Source organism: Bradysia coprophila, assembly GCF_014529535.1.
Source record: "Bradysia coprophila strain Holo2 chromosome X unlocalized genomic scaffold, BU_Bcop_v1 contig_562, whole genome shotgun sequence".
In the NCBI taxonomy this organism is placed as follows: domain Eukaryota; kingdom Metazoa; phylum Arthropoda; class Insecta; order Diptera; family Sciaridae; genus Bradysia; species Bradysia coprophila.
In genome coordinates, this window is record NW_023503348.1 from 9706 (window position 1) to 27594 (window position 17889).

The window sequence follows — 17889 nt, forward strand, 5'->3', positions numbered from 1 at the left end:
ACCGTATTAATTTCGTTTTGGCGGATATACACTTTAATTCCTATTAATTTATAATAATTCGACGATATTTTCTGTTACTATCCAATTCTCTGTCTACTTTTTAGAAACAATTTTCTAAAATTTTTCTTTACTTTTCTTTATTCCGATAATTTTCTAAGATATTCTTAAAATTTAACGAAAACTGTCGATATTACTGCAGTTTCGTAGCTGCCGGAACATCTGGTAATTAATAAGAATTGAAAGAAATACTAGAAATTGAAGGAATTGATAGCAACTGATGAAATTACAAGGAATTGACTGGAAATACGAAAAATTGAAAGTAAATGAAAGGAAACAATCAGTGAGTGAACTGTATTTTACAAACCGGATAGACAAGACCGGAGATCTGCAGCGAGTGAGAAGATCAAATTTATTTTGCATTCGCTTAGTTCTTTCAATTCAATTCAATTTCTCGTATTTCAAGTCAATTTCTTGTAATACGTTCAATTTCTAGTATTTCGTTCAATTCCTATTAATTAGCGGATGTTCCGGCAATTCCTTCTTACTTACTTACTTACTTTACCGGCGCTACAGCCACTTGTGGTCATTCGCTGCACTTTACCAACCTCTTATTCCCAGCGCCCGAAGATCTGATTCGACGCCACCTATCCATCGCATTTTAGGGCGTCCAACTCCTCTTAGCCCTTCTGGATCATTTCGGAATAACATTGAGGGGGCTCTGTTCCTGTCCATGCGTGCTACATGTCCTGTCCACCTCAACCGTTGGACTTTCACCACTGCCACAATATCCGGCTCGCCAAAATCACGTTTCAATTCAAAGTTGTACGAAGGACCTTCCGCTCGAACGTTAGGAGCAACTGTTCATCACTTCTCTTCACCGTCCAAGATTCGCATCCATAGATCAGAACTGGACGAATGAGCGTTTTGTAAACTTGGCACTTCGTTTTCTTCGATATCAACTTTGAGCGTAAATGTTTGATTAGACCGTGATAGCATCTGCTTGCCGCCATGATTCGTCTTTGAATTTCAGGTGTATTATCGCCATCCGAACGAATCAGCGCTCCAAGGTAGATGTATGTACCTCGACTACCTCGAGGTTGTACTCTCCAATGCTCATCACGTCCCCTTGTTGATTGGCGACCGTATTGGGCTCGGCCTTCATGTACTCGATTCGTTGATCATCAAACCGATTCTCTCCGCTTGGATTTTCAGATTTGTGAAAGTGTCTACCGCTGCTGCATGTGTACGACTGGCGAGATCCAAGTCATCTGCAAAGCCCAGAACTTGAACTGATCCATTCACCAGTGTTTTGTTGGTTTGGATACCAGCAGGCACGACAGTCGCCCTGTTTCAGCCCTTCCCTTACAGCAAAAACGTCAGACAAGTCATTTTGCACCTTGACACGACATCTGGTGCCCTCCAATGTCGCTTTCCCGGCAATTCCTTCGAGGGTGTTTAATTGATTATACGAATAGTTTTCCCCTCGTCCAGGGATTGGATTATGATCCAAAAAGTGTCATTAGATCAGCAAGTAAAGTGTCTTGAGTCTTGACGATTCTTATTATCACTATAGTGTTTCTTGTGTGGTGTATTTTTTCAACTGTGTTCTACATCATTTTTCTTCAGTAAAAATAAAGTAAATAACAAACTTTCCTAAGATGTCAGTGTTATTATTGGAATGCCGCGCAGCAATTTTGTTTTTGGCTTTGAAGCAACATCACATGAATTTTCATGCAAAGTATGAAATTTCTGTTCGGATATTTCAGCGCCCTGGACTATGGTCCAATTGGCCTACTCAATCGTTACGTAAATAACTATTGTTGCCTGCCCCCTGCGAAAGTTGAGCCGTATATGTCAATTTAGAACCCCTGTAAAATAAATCTTTGCATGGTGGGAAATTTGGGATATTTTTTTCGATTCTGTCCCCTGCGGAAGTAAATGTTTACATTAATGGCCAACGGTGCTTCAAATTCATTTACAAGGAAATGAAATCATTTTTGTTGATTTATTATTTATTGATGACTATAACTTTTGCAATGATTGTGATTTTGGATTTCACATGAGCAAATGCATTCACATTTTAAGAAAAATAAAATTAAAAACACTACGTCCATTTTAATGTAGCAATATTTTCGATATTTTAGAAAAGAATTAACAGTCAAACAATTTTTGTGATTTTCCACTTTTATTTATCAGGTTGCTAGGAATCTCGCGCCGCTTCGTTCACAATAATTCACATTTTGACACATTTTGTATAAGGAAGATGTCACTTTGTGAGTTATTTTGAATGACGCGGCGCGAGATTCCCTAACACCCAAATTATGCGTCTTCATATCTAACCAACAACACAATATTGACACAGTTTAAACAGGCTACTCTGATGTTTACTGTGATCACAATGATATTTTAATGGTGTTGCCAGATGTTATGTACATTCATGTGAGCTATGAGCCATAACTTGTATTGCCAATTATTGAAAACTTTTTGGAATTTCAACATTTATTGACGGGAAAAGTGTTGTTAACCGACGTGTCTTGATATAATTTCTCTGCTTTTCCAATATGTTGGAATATTTACGTAGGATAACTAAATAAGAATTGTTGCAAATTCTGCTCTTAAATGGGTGCGATATATCAATCGAAGTTTTTGTTTCAATTTTTCTTAAGAATTTTAATTTTCATTTGTAGAAAGTAGAACTTGGGCAGGGGCAGGCAACGAAGCAGTAAACCTTGGGTGCTGCTTAATAATTCATTTAAGCAACTCGGTTTGAAAACTGTTATTTTGAAACTCGTAGTTGCATATACGAGCTGACGGCTCAACTTTCGCAAGGGGCAGGCAACAAAGCAGTATACATTGGGCCCTGCTTAGTCATTCATTAATTCGGGATCAATTTGTGAACAGCCTTCGGCTCGGATACGCAAACTCTACCCTTGTAAAAATAACAGTTTTTAAACCTTGGCGCTTAAACACACACTTGTGAGTTCCGATCGTATCACAAATTGATCCGTCATGTAATGAATGACTTGTTATCCTTGTTATTGCTTATTGCTAATTGATCTTGGAAAAAGATGTCGTCTTTTATTTAACGACAAACATATTATTTCAATAAATAATTACAATTTAAGTTTTATTTATTTTATTTATTTATTTATTTATCAACAGTATAAAACCAACTGATATTTATGACAAAAATAGAAATTAAAGATGAAAACAAGAATCATATTCAAACAATTGAAGAAAAAATATTCGTCAAAAAGATAAAAAAAAAAGCTGAAGAAAATTCAAAAACAAGAAAAAGAAAAGGAAAAGAGGAAAACAAATCAGTAAATCAAATCAATCAAATTGCAATGAACGAAACGGCAGCTAAACACTTAGCTCATCCTGTAGGTGATAAACGAATAGCGCTCTGGTAGCTCCATGGCACGAATGCGATTACGGAACGTAATCCTAGAGGTTGATCTGTCGTACAAATGTGCAAATCGATTGAAGATCATGCTCATATGATTGACTGGTTCATATAATCCATAGTTGGTTCGGTGTTGGTCGATTTGCAGAAATTCATTCGCACGAAGATCGCGGGGGAGGTCGTCGAATGTTTATCTTAGACTTCAGCTCGGGAGCGTCAATTCGTTCGGTGAGGACATCGTACATGAAAGTTACACTCAAATTGATGCGCCTTCTTGATAATGCCTCAATACCAACTGTCCTACAGCGAGAATCATATGAAGGCAGTCTGAAGGTACTGTCACGCCGTACAGTTCGTCTTAGGGCGTAGATGATGAATTGTCTCTGAATGGACTCAATTGCAGATATTTTCGTGGTGCAGTGCGGTTGCAAAACGTTGAATGCGTATTCTAGACGTGATCTTACGTGAGCACAGTAGACGCTTTTTAGGGCGTTGACGGAACGAAACTCGTAACAAATCCTCTTCAAGAAGCCGAGCATTGAGTACGCTTTACTTGTTATATGTTCGATGTGGGCTGAAAAGTCTAATTTTGTATCCAGAATCGCACCCAAGTCACGAATTCGGTTGACTCGCACCAGACTTTCCTGAATGTTCTCAGAATACGCGCAGCATTGCCACGCTGAATTGATATTTTTTGTAAAAGAAAATTTAATGATCTAGGTTCACCAGTCTCTTTTTTCATCAATGAACCCAATCGAGATAGAAATGATTTCGTATCTGGTCCCATACATCCTAGTGTTTCGAACGCTATCGGTGTAAAATGGTTGTCATTCCGAAGTTGTGTGTAACGATTATATCTTCGTCTTTCAGCCGCTTCTGCAACCGATCCAGCATTTTTTGACGACAAATATAAAAAATGTCTCTAAAAAGCACCGAATTTTAACTTACCCAATATCGAAATATCAAAATGCGATAAGAAAAATGCGATGTCGTTTCTTACTAAATTACTCTATTGGAAATACCATGATTAATAATGGATTTGAACCTTTTAAAATTGATTAATATTGACGATAAGTTAAATAGGTTCTTCAAAGTTTTTGGCGTTGTTATATTACTGAGTAATCATGCCTGCACGTTAGTAAGCGGGTGTGACGCAAGTCCACTACCATAAATGTAAAAAAAAAAAATTGGGGACGGCGGAGCATATTTACAGCAACTTTTTGACTTCTCCCCTTTGGCCCAAACTAGGATATCTGGATATCTGGGAATCCATACGAGTTCAACGAGCTATCACACGTTACTGCAGCTACTTGAAAATCGGCCGAGATATTGAACTTCGAAATATTGATGTTTGTATGAAAATAAGTAACTTCTATCGGATTTTTTGATGGATTCGGGTTATTTTCGATATAAGTGAGGTGTTCCAAGGTTGGTTCCTAAATTTTGGGATAACAGATGATTGCTCTGGCACTTCCTAACTTCCGTCGGATTTTTCAATGGATTTGAGTTATTTTCGATATAAGTGAGGTTTCTAGATTTTAAGATTCAGACCGATTTCTCTAGATTTTTTTAAATTTCCATAAGGTTTTTTGATGTTGTCGAAATGACATACTTACAAAAGTGGTGATATCCAAGGCTGTATACTTTGGGGATGTCACGCAGATACAGATACGCGGGTTACACACCACAGTTGATGATAAAATGGCCGATTTCATACAAAGATTCACCTACTCTGATGATTCTCGTCGTCTTGATGATGTGGTGATTTTTTTTTTACATGTGAAACCATGAGAAGTGGTGTGTTCCCGCGTATCTAATAAAATGGCGGTCTGCGTGACCTCCTCAAAGTATACAGCCTTGGTGATATCAGTCAAAAAACCCTTAAAGAGTAAATGTGACGCACGTCCTTTATCTTACTTACAAATCAAAAAAATTGACCCAAAAAATTTGTCAAAGAAAATTTTACAAAGAGAAATTTGCGTCACAAATGGCAGATGTTAAGAAACCTTTTGTTAGAAAAATGGTTAAAAAATATTCTGAAAGAATTTAAACGGAAGAAAACCGAATAATCTGCTACTTGTGACGCAAATTTCTTTTTGTAAAATTTTCTTTGACAAATTTTTTTGTGTCAATTTTTTGTTGATAAATCTTTTGCGTACGGAGCACAATGCGTCATCTTCAGCGATATCAGTAATTTTGTAAGTAAGGTAAAGGACTTGCGTCATATTTACTCTTAAGGGTTTTTTGACTGATATTATGTAGTGTGCATTTATATTACTTATTCAAATTCAAGTAATTTAATTTTTGTTGAGGACTTGTAACTTACATACTGTGTTTGTGAAAAGAAGTAAAATTATAAAACTAAGAATTATCAGAAAAAGATTGAAAATGATGACCAAACGTTTTACTGTAATATGCTTAGTTATGTTTACGTTTATCATGTTAGCATGTTGTCACACTAACATCATGGCATTTCGTGAGCCGAATTTTGGTAAGTAACTAATGCTTGATTTCCTCCTTTTAGCTAAACCACGCCTCTTTTTTATTGTTTAAAGAGTAAACGGAGTGCAAACGGAGCGTAAACGGCGTAAGAGGAAATCAAGCATAAAGCCATTTTCATCAGAGCTAATCGTTTATAATTAGAGCACTTTTGATGAGATCAGACCAATTTTGACAACTATTGTTAGATAGATATATTGATCATTTAATAATTCAGAAATGTATATTCATTTTTTCATGAATTCGAATATTTTATCGATAATAGAGAGAAATGAATTGAATTAGGAATATTTTTTTCTACTGAAGGATTCCCCAAAATAATATAACCACTGTAGTAGGTAGACTGGAATCGTAGTTCGAGGTGCATAATCAATACACATTCGTACAATATGTTTGTATAAAGTGTCAAAAGAGCGCAAAAAAAATTAATCAAATGATCTCGATGTGTGTTACGTCAAAATTTGTATGTAACTGGAAATGAATCAGTTAATTTAACTGATCTCGATAGGGGCATAAGCAGCGAGAAAACCGAAGACCAGTTATTGCCTTGGTGTACTTGTTAAAGTATTTGATTCTCTTTCAACGTGGTACGTTGAGAGCGATAAGACAGAAGACCAGTTTATTTTAACTTGCCTTGGGGTACTTGTCGAAATATCTTCTTATCTTTCATCATAACACTCTATAAATCCTTTCAATTGTGATCGCTCTCCATAAACACCCAAAAATTGGGCTCTGTATTTTTGTGATCTGTTAAGGGTTTGCAATTCTATTTGTTTATACTTTATACTTTAGTTATACTCTACTTACAAAGCATACAATTTATGAATTATTTTCAGCTGGGATTGCAACCAATTGCGTGGACGTTTGTAATGTGACAGAGCTTATATCTTACCGATTTCTTAGTGGATCTTGCATGCAGATTTTAGAGGGGAAATTAGTATTTTTCAAGGAAGATAACCCCGACACCGACTATTACTACAATGGCCAGATCAATTCATGTTCAACTTATTCGATGACTATAGAATGTCCAAAGGGAACTTTTCTCAGAAAAATAGAGTGGAAGGAAGACTCTGAATTGAAGGAGGGGGTCAAATTGAGATGTAGCAAACCGGAATCAACTTATCTTATTCCAGCAAACAATATTTTTCCTAATAAAAACTCAATCGCCGCGAAAGAAGATAAAGGAAGAACCTGTGCAGCATTTAAAGAGCTTCCAATCAAGAGAGATATTTCAAAGGAGGCAGATGTCGATTTTCTCATCGGAGCGGATTGCAAACCCGAGAACGTAACGGAATTTGACAACATATTAAAATGCAAAAATTTGAGTGCCATCTCTGGGATGATTTTTTCCATTGAGACTGAAAGTGGGTAACATCTTTTTTATTCTTTTAAGATATGTGTTGTTAGTAGCTCACTAGGGTGGGTTGTATTTTCATTTTGTTTTTATTTTAAAAGGCCTGGCCTCAGGCTATACTTAGAATTCACCAAGGAATCCGAAACAGCTAAAAAAAAAAATTTAAAATTTTTTTTTTCCATGCCTCTAGCCTGCTTTTGATTTTCGGGGTAGGAGCATGAAATTGCACATATTGTTGACTGATATCTCGGGCATTTGGGAACAGAATGAATTACTGCTAACTGTAGTTAATAGCTGAGTAGTCCAGCTATGAAAAACCATAAGAACGTTGTTGACCTTCGCCTTCACTCTGGCAGAGTAACTCTGTCAGTGTTCCCGACTAAGACTTTTCGACAAAAAATTTCAACTTTGTTTGCAAATACAATCGACAAATCATGACATAATACGTCGTGTGAGGTATGTCTGAACAGGTAATCTCATAGAGAATCAATTGCATAGAACTTTGTTGAAAACGAGTTGAAAAAACTCACGGGATCTCTGTTTTCGAAGCCCAAATTTGGTAATTTTTTATTAGAATGAAAAAGTCAAATGAATAAAAAATGCAAATTAAAAGGTTCTAATCTGGTGAAATTGATAGTTTTATCCCTAGACACCCTAAATAACGTCTCTACAGTGGATTCTCTATGAGATTACCTGTTCAGACATACCTCACACGACGTATTATATCATGATTTGTCGGTTGTATTTGCAAATAAAGTTGACATTTTTTGTCAAAAAGTCTTAGTCGGGAACACTGACAGAGTTACTCTGCCCGAGTGAAGGCGAAAGTCAACAACGTTCTTATGGTATTTCATAGGTGGACTCCTCAGCTATTACCTACAGTTAGCAGTAATGCCTTCTGTCCCCAAATGTCCGAGATATCAGTCAACAATATGTTCAATTTCATGCTCCTACCCCGAAAATCAAAATCAGCCTAGAGACAGGGGAAAAATCAATTTTTCATGTTTTTTTTTTGCTGTTTCGGATTCCTTGGTCAATTCTAAGTACAGCCTGGGGCCAGGCCTTTTAAAACAAAAACAAAATGAAAATACGACCCACCCTACTGTTCACAAATGACGTTACCCCTCCCAATTTTTTGAGACACCATTTGTGAACAGTTCCATACATACATTTTTTTTAATAGGTAAACTTTCCTGTATAATTTTTGTTGGGTCTCTTAATCATTTACCTAGAAGAACTTCCTACTTCACCTCAACTACGGTCAGGAGTACGTCCAAAAAAAAACTTCGTTGTCGCTGAATTACTAGAATGGTTATTTATGCCGTTGATTGATAGATCCTTTTTTAGGCACTAGATGTGTAGAAAAGCTTACGAGCAAAGCCACTTTTCGTCACTGAGTTGAGAAAAAGATTTAAGATTACATTAATGATCAGTTTGGTACAGGTGTGTTGGTAATTGATCGGCTATTTAAAAACAATACCAACAGAAGTACTATTAAATGTCTATCTAATATCGTTTAAAATTTGACGAAATCTTCAAAATGATCTCGTAGCAATGTTGCTTAAGACCACTCGATCGCACCGCATATGATTCTTAGAGCAAAGTTGATTTCTGTCTCACAAACACAGATATGACCATTGCTTGTGTCGGGATTCGCAGTGTTTTTAATGAACAACATGTAGAGCCTGCCAGCTTCTGATTACGTTGGATGCGGTGGAAGTCATTCATTACACGAGGGATCAATTTTGTGATACGAGTCGAGTGATACGAGTCGAGTGATACGAGTAATAAAGCATCGCATTGAAAAATTATAAAATCAAATTAATGTGCGCATCAATTAATTTTTGTCACAAAACAATCTCGTTCATAAATTAACAGAAACGTTTGATTTCAAGACAATCAAACTATTAACGGAAAATATTATTGTTTAGTCCTATTTTTAATCCCTGAAGGAATTACATTTTTCCAATTTTTAACGGCGATTAAAAATCTAATCCAGAAATGATTACTTGTTGAAAGTAATCCTCTCAGATCTACATATTATAATCAAATTGACGAGTAGGAATATCGACATCCCGTTCGGGTCGGGCTATAACGTCAAAAATTGTCAAAATAAAAATTTCGACCCAGGGACGTAATGTACTATTATTAATATTTGTTAAAATTCCAACTTACTTCACAGCAAAATACATCAAATCGTCGAATGTGATATGTAACGATGTACCAAACATTGCCGCTTTATGTGAGGTAGACGACAAAAAACAAAGGCTGCAGCTGTCTTCCGAGTCTACGAAAACAATTGGTGTAGGACTCGCGCCACTATCGGACTTGTCTGAAGCAGAAAAAAATCAGCTTTCCTTCTACAGCAACTTTCAACTAGAAACTGAGTATACATTATTGTCAAATTTTAAAAATAACCTTGGAATAAGTAGAGCAACTGGTTATGACTGGCGATCTGCTCCAAAAAGCACTTGGGAAAAAGAGCATACCGTGACTATTCAGATCGAAACATCTCCAAAATGTAACACAGAAATTTTTGAAATTGTGGGCAGGTGTTCGTATATGGTTATTCGACCTTATTTTATAGAGCGAATCGACAATTGCTTAGGAAGCTCATTTAATAGAATACAAAAATTTCCACAGAATAGTCATACAAAAATTTATGTAAGCGAACTTCCCGATTCAATTAGAAATAATAATTTATATGAATGATTCAAAAATCTATTTTTTTGTTTAATAAAAAATCTACAGTCGCAGTTCCTTATTCGTTATTTTATTGAGGAAAAGAACAGTCTTTAGAAGGTTGCGTAAATGACTTTTCCGTGACGGATTATCCTATGGGAAATTCGGTACCGTGCCGATGGCGCTGAAGAAGCTCTTGCACCATACAAATTTCATAAAATGCTCTCTCATATAGATGTAATAAAATGCTAAAATACAACAAAAATTGGCGCTGAATTTTTAAAAATTGGCGTAAATTTTTTATTTGCCAGTGGCGCTGAAAATCTCGATCCGCACTGTATAAGTTGCAAATTATAAGATATTGTTAGTCAGCTCGGAGCTGACAAGGTTCCACAAAAATTTTTGATTTTCATCCGTACCGTCGCGTCGGTGACATTGGTACATAGCCCATCCTGTCTACAGAGAGAGTGGTGGAAAACTGGTTATGGTTTCAATCGATAGTGCCTGAAATTCTAATCACAAATGTACAAAAATTTGGTACCCTAAGTGCAAGTAAAGCCGGCAGAGACACGCTAAAGATGAAAAAACGTGATTTTCAAACAGTCATAGAGGCGTGGATACTTGAGGAATGAAGCTAATAAATAGTTCTAGCAGTAGAGCAACATTTTCTCTACCAATGACCAAAAAATTATTTTTGGAGACCAACTACATAGAGTCCGACAGTAGCTCAAAGTTTTTCCCTCATATTTGGTAAAATTTGCAGGTTTCAAAGGCACCTGCGTCGCACTTATTAAAAATTTTTGTAATTAAAATGGTTAATTCTAAAATGCTGGAAGTCTCAGCTGTCCATCGACATATGCCGATATGTTGGATGAATAAGTGAAATGTGTCCTTCTACCGTGAAATCTTGTGCATGATTTGCTGTAAATTTTTAGTTTTGCTATATTTTGTTGTCTACACCATACGATAATAGTACATTACTTGGCAATGGGGCAAATGATGGAAATGGTACTTCTTGTGTGTTAAGTGAAATGGTAAGTAATGTACTATTATTCAAAAACTTGAGATAAAATTTTGGCTCCGTGTAGCAAAGTTAACTTTACCTCACGTTTTTTTTAATTGATTTATTTCACTCATATACACATGAAAACAATGAAATCTTGAGGCCGATTACTTGCTATTTCTATGGGCACCAAAATTTCTCTTTGGCAGCAGGCATACCCAAAAACGTCTTAGAATCCAGAAATGCAAGCATCAAACGTTGAACCAATTATTGCTGCGCAAGACGACTTGAATCTTCTACGATACAAATGATCCAGTTTCTTCGAATGATGAAGTTAAGTCTTGACCATTTGGAGGATCAGCAGAATCGATGATTTTTAATGATAATTACGGAAAACTAACCTCAGGTTTTTGAATAAAAAGACTCGGATTATGCTGGTTGTCTATTGTCTTACCTTCCTTTACGTATGGGGATTCACTCTATTCTACTAACCTTTCTGCTTCTGCTATTCGGTCGTTGGAAGGAGCGTTTTCAGCATGTTTGCGTCTTGTTTATCGCTTGAGACGCTACGACAGTACTCGTGGCTACGAGTCCTTCGATAATGAAGTCCTTGGGTGTTCTTTGTTGACTTACCTCAGGCTGCGGTGTTGTACCGTCATCTATAATGTGGCGAAACGGCGGGAGCCTGGTTTCCTCTACGAGAGGCTATGTGTAGGTAGCTCGGTGCGCAGTCGGAATTATGTTCTACCCAGGCATTCTTGGGTTCAGTACAAACGCTCTTTTTTTCGTTCGGTCAGTAGCTGATTATAACTCTATTTCGATTAGGTGTTGCTTGGGCGTGTTGCCACCCATGTGATCAGAGTCTTTTGTATGTTTTACGTTTCCTTTTCACTGTTTTATTTCTAGGATTTTCTCAAGTGAGTAGGTGTGACTATCCGGTGCGTGTTAATGTGAGTCAATTTAGTTTTTATTTAATTTGTTTTTTTTTCATTTATTTTCTCCTACTGTAATCAAACTCTAACGTTAACGTCTTACTTTCCGTCTCTATAGTTCGCTTTTGTAGACACGATTTTTTCGATGTGTCGTCTGTTTAATTAATTTGTAAATTTGCTTTATTTTGTTTTTCGCGCAGAACATTAGTGTAAGGATCTTCCTTTTTGTTCTTGAATAAATTGAATTGAAATGAATAAAACTAATCTAGTTGCTGTGCTGATAGGAAATATCAAAAACGTTTGGTTCTGTTTTGTTGAACTATTTTTGCTAAAATGGATTGTGAAAAGTTTTCAGATTGTGGATTTCTGTTTGAGTGTAGTCCAAAGAATAAATGTACATTGTAAGGCGCAAAGTTTGATTCTAACAGTAACGTGGAATTTAATTTCGGTTCTACCATATTACAGGGCATTGTGGCAATTTTTGGTAATTAGTATTTTGCTTTCGCTGCTTGCAATTGCTCTCGATTCGATTTGGTAATGCTTTCTCTTAAAAATACCAACAACCGTCATACAATTGTAGTTACTCATGCTTGTATGAAAATATAATTTTACAGCAATATTTACGTTTACTGGCGATATGGCACATATCTAGAACCGACTCCGACATAAAATTATCATCAAAATTGAAGAATAAAGGGAAATAACTGTTTGATCTATTTTCGAGAACATTAAATTCTTTTTATTGCCTATTACCGTTTTCGTCGCACAGTCACTCTTAGAGGTAACATTTATTACAGGCGCTTGCATATATCATTTTCTGGACCTCAAAAGGGGGATTGTGGTAATCTCGCATGCGTGTGCAAAACTGCCTAAATATATAACGATATATACTGTTATCACTTGATAAAATAACGTATCTTTATTCAAAAATGATACCTTACTTGGTAGTGGGGCAAATGATGGAAATTGTACTTCTCGTGTGCTTACCGACCTCGGCTGCGCCTCAATCGGTAAATTTCACACAAGAAGCATCATTTCCATCATTTACCCCATTGTTACGTAATGTACTATTACATTGTATATGAAATCGTTTACATTTTGTTTCAACAAGATTACGAACTGCTATAATTTATTTCAAACTAAATCAATTTGTTAGGGTCACAAAATAAATATATGGCCCAACAAACAAGCGACAGGCGTTACTCATTTTTATAATATGAAAATAAAAAAAAGCCCAACAATGTAGTCTTATGTTTAATAAATGAAACGTGGAACAAATTCAGTGTGGCTAAATACAGTTCGAGGGGAAAACAACCATCAAAGTTTCTCGATTGATTAGCCGGTAGATAATAATAATACTTTCTCGAGTTGATTCTGAGATTGGATCGGCTAGGATCAGTGTTGATCATGAATCAAAGAAGCAAAATTTCTTGTTTCTTTTCAGTATATTTCGGAAAACAACCATGGAAAATCTTGTATCAACATTCGACGTTCGACCATTATTCGCCATAGTTCTCTTCTATTGGACATTCGCTTCCTAAATTACCTAATTCACCAATCATTCGTCATTCGCATGTCATTCGCTTATGTTAGCATGCCATTCGCTCATATTCACATGACATTCGGATTCGCTGGGGAAATTTGAATTTGTAATGTCAATCGCCTCTTTACAGTAGTCGTACCAATCCCAATGTTTGTGCTGATAGGCAGCCGAGCACAAAATTTCTAAAGATTGCAAGTCAGAGAAATACTGAAGCGGCTTTCCGGTTTTCACTGCATTCTATGAGGTTTTGAAAATATCCCTCAAGTAAACGTTTCAGAAATCTTTAAAAGCACAAATATTTATGTCCGTTTTAGTAAAAATAAATCTCGCTTTAGGCTAGAGCTTATTGTCACATAAATGTAAGAATAAGAATCGAACTCAATTGGTTTCAAATTTATATACTTATATATAAAGATCGAGACCTTAGGTCTACATGGATGTTAAGAGATTTAAATTTATTCCCGTTACTCGGTAGAGAAACCAGTCTGGTAAAAAAATAGTACTTGCTGTACATATTGGTGGTACTGTGGTGAACATTACTTAGGGGTATTTTTTGAAGTAAAATTGATTTCATTTTGGAATCGTGACGATTATTCAAATTTAGTAATAAAATCAACGACAAATGTGTACAAATATCTGAAGTCTAACTTTAGGGAGGGACAGATATAATCAATACCAGACGAAAAAAAGGCGAATAATGTATAATGTCAACGCACTGTCTAGCACCGAAGCTGACTTTGACGTCACTCAAATAGAGGACTGAACCGATCAAGTGATGTCAAAGTCAGCTTCGGTGCTTGACAGTGCTTTGATAACGTATTTCGGGCTGAAGCCCTCGGACACTTTTACTGATCTGGATATGGAGTATCAAATTACTTCCCTGGTATAGTAATGTACTAAAAATTAACCTGGAACATCCAACATTTTTTCTGGTTTTCTGGAATAAGTAAAAAAAAATTCATTTTTTTTTATTCGAATCGATTGCAAGGAAATTAAATTGAAATTTGAAAACAAAACTTTTATCGTAAGCCAAACAAGATTTGACCCCAGACATCTTTCGTAAGAAGCAGTCGTCCTACCATCCGAACCACAGCCATAAATTATGGCTTAGTATCTTCAAGCCTCTGCCAACTTTATACAATCATAACTTACATTAAACTGGCAAGGTTTTTCACAGCATATCGTTATACAGCATAGAAAGCATTGGTCGATTTTACATTAAAAAAAATAATTTTCGTAACAAAATCTTTATTGGAAATTTATTGTCAATGCTTCTTTCAATTTATGAATTACTTTTTCTAAAGTTCTAACTCGGTCATTAGATATCTCATCTTGTTTTTTAATATCCACTACATCGCTTTCTAATTGCTTCGTCCGTGGTTTTAGGGAACATCTAAGAAGTAGTTTATCTTTCAAATGGTCGATGCCATCTGGTGAACTGGCCACCATGTCAATACACTTATTATTTTTAAAATTTAAATAGTCTAACGATGTGGAATATGTCAGGCCTTCGAAAACATACTCTAAGTAATTATTGTCGATTTCAATGTGAGTTAATGGCAATTGTTTGAAAATGTTCTCGTAAATTCCGCTGATTTTATTGTTCGTCAGTTTGATCATCTCTAATTTAGGAAACTGCTTTATGTCCGATGTGGTTAAGTTGGTTATTAAATTTCTATTGAAGTTAATGAACAAAATGTTTGGAAAAACTGATCCCAAATTTCTTGGTAATTCAGTAATATTCCTATTTTCCATGACAAATGCATGTACATCTGCATCAGTTTTTCCATACAAATGTTTTCCTTCTGCGACAATGTCAGTACAATTCTTATTGCACATTTCACCGGGTGTTGCCACACAAGCATACAATGATCGGTGATAGCTGTAATTGCCATATTCGCAAAATATAATGAATTTTCCTGTTGATTGCAAGTAAACACCAAACAAAAACATCAAAATCACAATACGGTGTCGCCTGAGTGTATGATAAAAAAAAATATCACAATTTTCCTTAAAAATTTAGTCTATAAACTCACATGTTGTTACTTCTCTGGTTGTTCAATTTGCACAACAAATATATTTTTGAGGTTTATTTATACACACCGTGTATGAGTTTATAATTGGCGGGTACTGATTGCAAAATTTGCATTCAAATATTTGGGCGGAGAAAACGTTCGACAATGGCAAATGAAAAATGTTGATATTTATTTCTTTCGAAATGATTCTAATGCTTACATTACTGAACAGTCAATTTTAGTTTTCTTCTACCAATTGAAAGAGTCTCAAATGCAAGACGAGTCCCTTTTTACTACAATCTTTAAACTAATCGAAAGAAACGGTAAATCCAACGACATCTTTGATTGGCTGACCAAGCACTTTTTCAGCGCTTAAATATGATTTGTTGCAGTAGTTAGACGATATTGCATGAAAGTGGCCAGTCCCATTCCGTTTTTATTCAGCTTTTAAACTATAAATCTAGTAAAATTTGTACAGTTGCGCATAACGTGAGCAAGCACAACTTAATTAAAATGTAAGTTATTCGATTTTTCAATTGAAGATATTTTTGTATGTAAATTTATTCACTACAGGGCTGCTGTAAAGAGTTTTGCAATTTTAACTATCCTCGTTGGAAATTGTTTACAATTGATTGAGGGTAAAAATGAAGAGCAACTACTTTGCGTAAATGGTATCCAGGTAGTTTGTCGCTTTAATTTCAAGGAGTTTCTTTTCGGAGGAGATGAATCATACAAATTATTTACGTGTGAAGGGGAAAAAATTAATTGTAATGACACGAATAACGACACACAAATTTGGGGACATCTTAGGTTCGGAATGACTTACGATTTAGTCGAAGCTTTTACACTTAACAACGCCAAACTAACTCATGCTCCATTAAAAGTTGAAAGATTTTTTCCAAACTTGAAAGCATTTGAGGCAGAAGAAAACGTCATAACTCATATTTCTAACACTGATTTGGTACCTCATAAGAAGGTGGAGTATATTAGTTTCTCTCACAATCAGATTACTAATCTCGACAGCAATATTTTTGATGATTTGTCAAATTTGAAAACCGTAATATTTCGTGACAACAATATGAAGCACATTGGACATGATATAAAGCTACCCAATTTATCTGTGGTTTTGTTACAAAATTATTGTATAGACGTGACGGCTTTGGGTCCTGTTGAAATTCAAAAATTAAAATTTAATGTTCTTGTAAATTGCCCACCAGAGTTATCGCAAATAGAAAATGAAATGGAAAACCGGAAGAACTTATTAACTCGTCTTAGAGACGAGAATGCAGTGTTAGAAGAAAGAGTGATATTATTGGAAGAAACAAATGCAAAAATGGGTCATGCTTTTGACGACTTTAATATTTCAACTGAAGAACCGCCCACAACGTCAGAATCAACTACTGAAACGTCCACCACGCCAGAACCGTCCACTACGACTGAACTGTCCCCAACGACTGAACCGTCCCCTACGATTGAACCGTCCACTACGACTGAAGTGTCACCTACGACTGACGTGTCACCTACGACTGAACCGTCCACTACGACTGAAGTGTCCACTACGACTGAAGGGTCCACTACGACTGAAGTGTCCACTACAACTGAAGTGTCCACTACGACTGAAGTGTCCACCACGACTGAAGTGTCCACCACGACTGAAGTTTCCACCACGACTGAAGTGTCCACCACGACTGAAGTGTCCACCACGACTGAAGTGTCCACCACGACTGAAGTGTCCACCATTATTGAAGGGTCCACCATCACTGAAGGCTCAACCATCACTGAAGGATCAACCATAACTGAAGGATCAACCATAACTGAAGAATCAACCATAATTGAAGGATCAACCATAACTGAAGGATCAACCATAACTGAAATCGAGGAGTACGCTACAGCTCAAATCAATGAGCCCATGCAAAATTCACATTGGCGTCCATTTATTCCTTCCGCACAAAACGAGTTGTATTCAACTTTTTCTGGACCTAAGGATAAGCCTGAAATATATTCAACTGTTTCTTAGATAATTCTTCCACATTTTATTAGATTATGTTTGAAGTTTATTTCAATTTGAAACATTAAAAGCTCAGGCCAGCACAGGTTTTGTACATAAATCTAGTATAATATGGTAAAACGTACGAATCAAATACTTTATACGCAAAATAAATAAAAAAGGAATAAATGGAAACGCAATCGATCTAAGTTTCTTCTTCAGTGATAAAAAAGATTTTGGCGGTGTACGGATATGTATGATATACTTCTGTTATGCATAGTATGCGTCGGGTATGTATGGCAAACCTGTCGTATGTAAGTCTACGTACAAAATGTGTGCCATACATCTCACGCGTGTAGTCGACGTAGGACATGTGTAAAATTATGGTATGTGTAACTTAATCGCAAAATTACCTCATACGCCCAACATTTCCAGTGAAGTACCAAAAGAATTATTGGAAAATCTTTC

At 36.0% G+C, this 17889-nt stretch overlaps 2 protein-coding genes and 2 long non-coding RNA genes across 5 annotated transcripts; 3 read left to right on the forward strand and 1 right to left on the reverse strand.

Moving 5' to 3' along the window:
* The first annotated feature begins 5723 nt into the window (after positions 1–5723).
* Positions 5724–10009, forward strand: LOC119070181. The gene is made up of 3 exons (XM_037174491.1): positions 5724–5897; positions 6742–7269; positions 9442–10009. Exons 1-3 carry the CDS (start codon positions 5795–5797, stop codon positions 9969–9971), a joined length of 1161 nt encoding a protein of 386 aa, XP_037030386.1. The 5' UTR covers positions 5724–5794; the 3' UTR covers positions 9972–10009.
* Positions 10010–12130: 2121 nt separating this feature from the next.
* On the forward strand, positions 12131–12617 carry LOC119070183. The gene is made up of 3 exons (XR_005086477.1): positions 12131–12277; positions 12342–12410; positions 12491–12617. It is a non-coding gene; the product is annotated as an uncharacterized LOC119070183 (long non-coding RNA).
* A 2033-nt stretch (positions 12618–14650) lies between these two features.
* LOC119070182 lies at positions 14651–15692 on the reverse strand. Its single transcript, XR_005086476.1, has 2 exons — positions 15456–15692; positions 14651–15394 (listed from the first exon to the last, which is right to left on the reverse strand). It is a non-coding gene; the product is annotated as an uncharacterized LOC119070182 (long non-coding RNA).
* Positions 15693–15897: 205 nt separating this feature from the next.
* On the forward strand, positions 15898–17617 carry LOC119070180 (DBF4-type zinc finger-containing protein 2 homolog). Of its 2 annotated transcripts, XM_037174488.1 has the most exons (3): positions 15904–15949; positions 16008–16836; positions 17014–17617. In XM_037174488.1, coding segments are annotated over exons 1-3 (1269 nt in total). In that variant the 5' UTR covers positions 15904–15947; the 3' UTR covers positions 17452–17617. The 2 variants fall into 2 exon arrangements, with proteins under 2 accessions (XP_037030384.1, XP_037030383.1); XM_037174489.1 differs by having other exon boundaries at positions 15898–15949; positions 16008–17617.
* Positions 17618–17889: the final 272 nt, after the last annotated feature.

What these genes read in the sequence shown, in the direction of transcription:
- LOC119070181 (XM_037174491.1), top strand. Translation starts at nt 5,795, where the DNA reads ATGATGACCAAACGTTTTACTGTAATATGCTTAGTTATGTTTACGTTT. An exon ending in ATTTCGTGAGCCGAATTTTG is followed by an intron (nt 5,898 to 6,741) that starts GTAAGTAACTAA and finishes AATTATTTTCAG; the next exon opens with CTGGGATTGCAACCAATTGC. An exon ending in TTTTTCCATTGAGACTGAAA is followed by an intron (nt 7,270 to 9,441) that starts GTGGGTAACATC and finishes CTTACTTCACAG; the next exon opens with CAAAATACATCAAATCGTCG.
- LOC119070180 (XM_037174488.1), top strand. An exon ending in CAACGTCAGAATCAACTACT is followed by an intron (nt 16,837 to 17,013) that starts GAAACGTCCACC and finishes GGGTCCACTACG; the next exon opens with ACTGAAGTGTCCACTACAAC.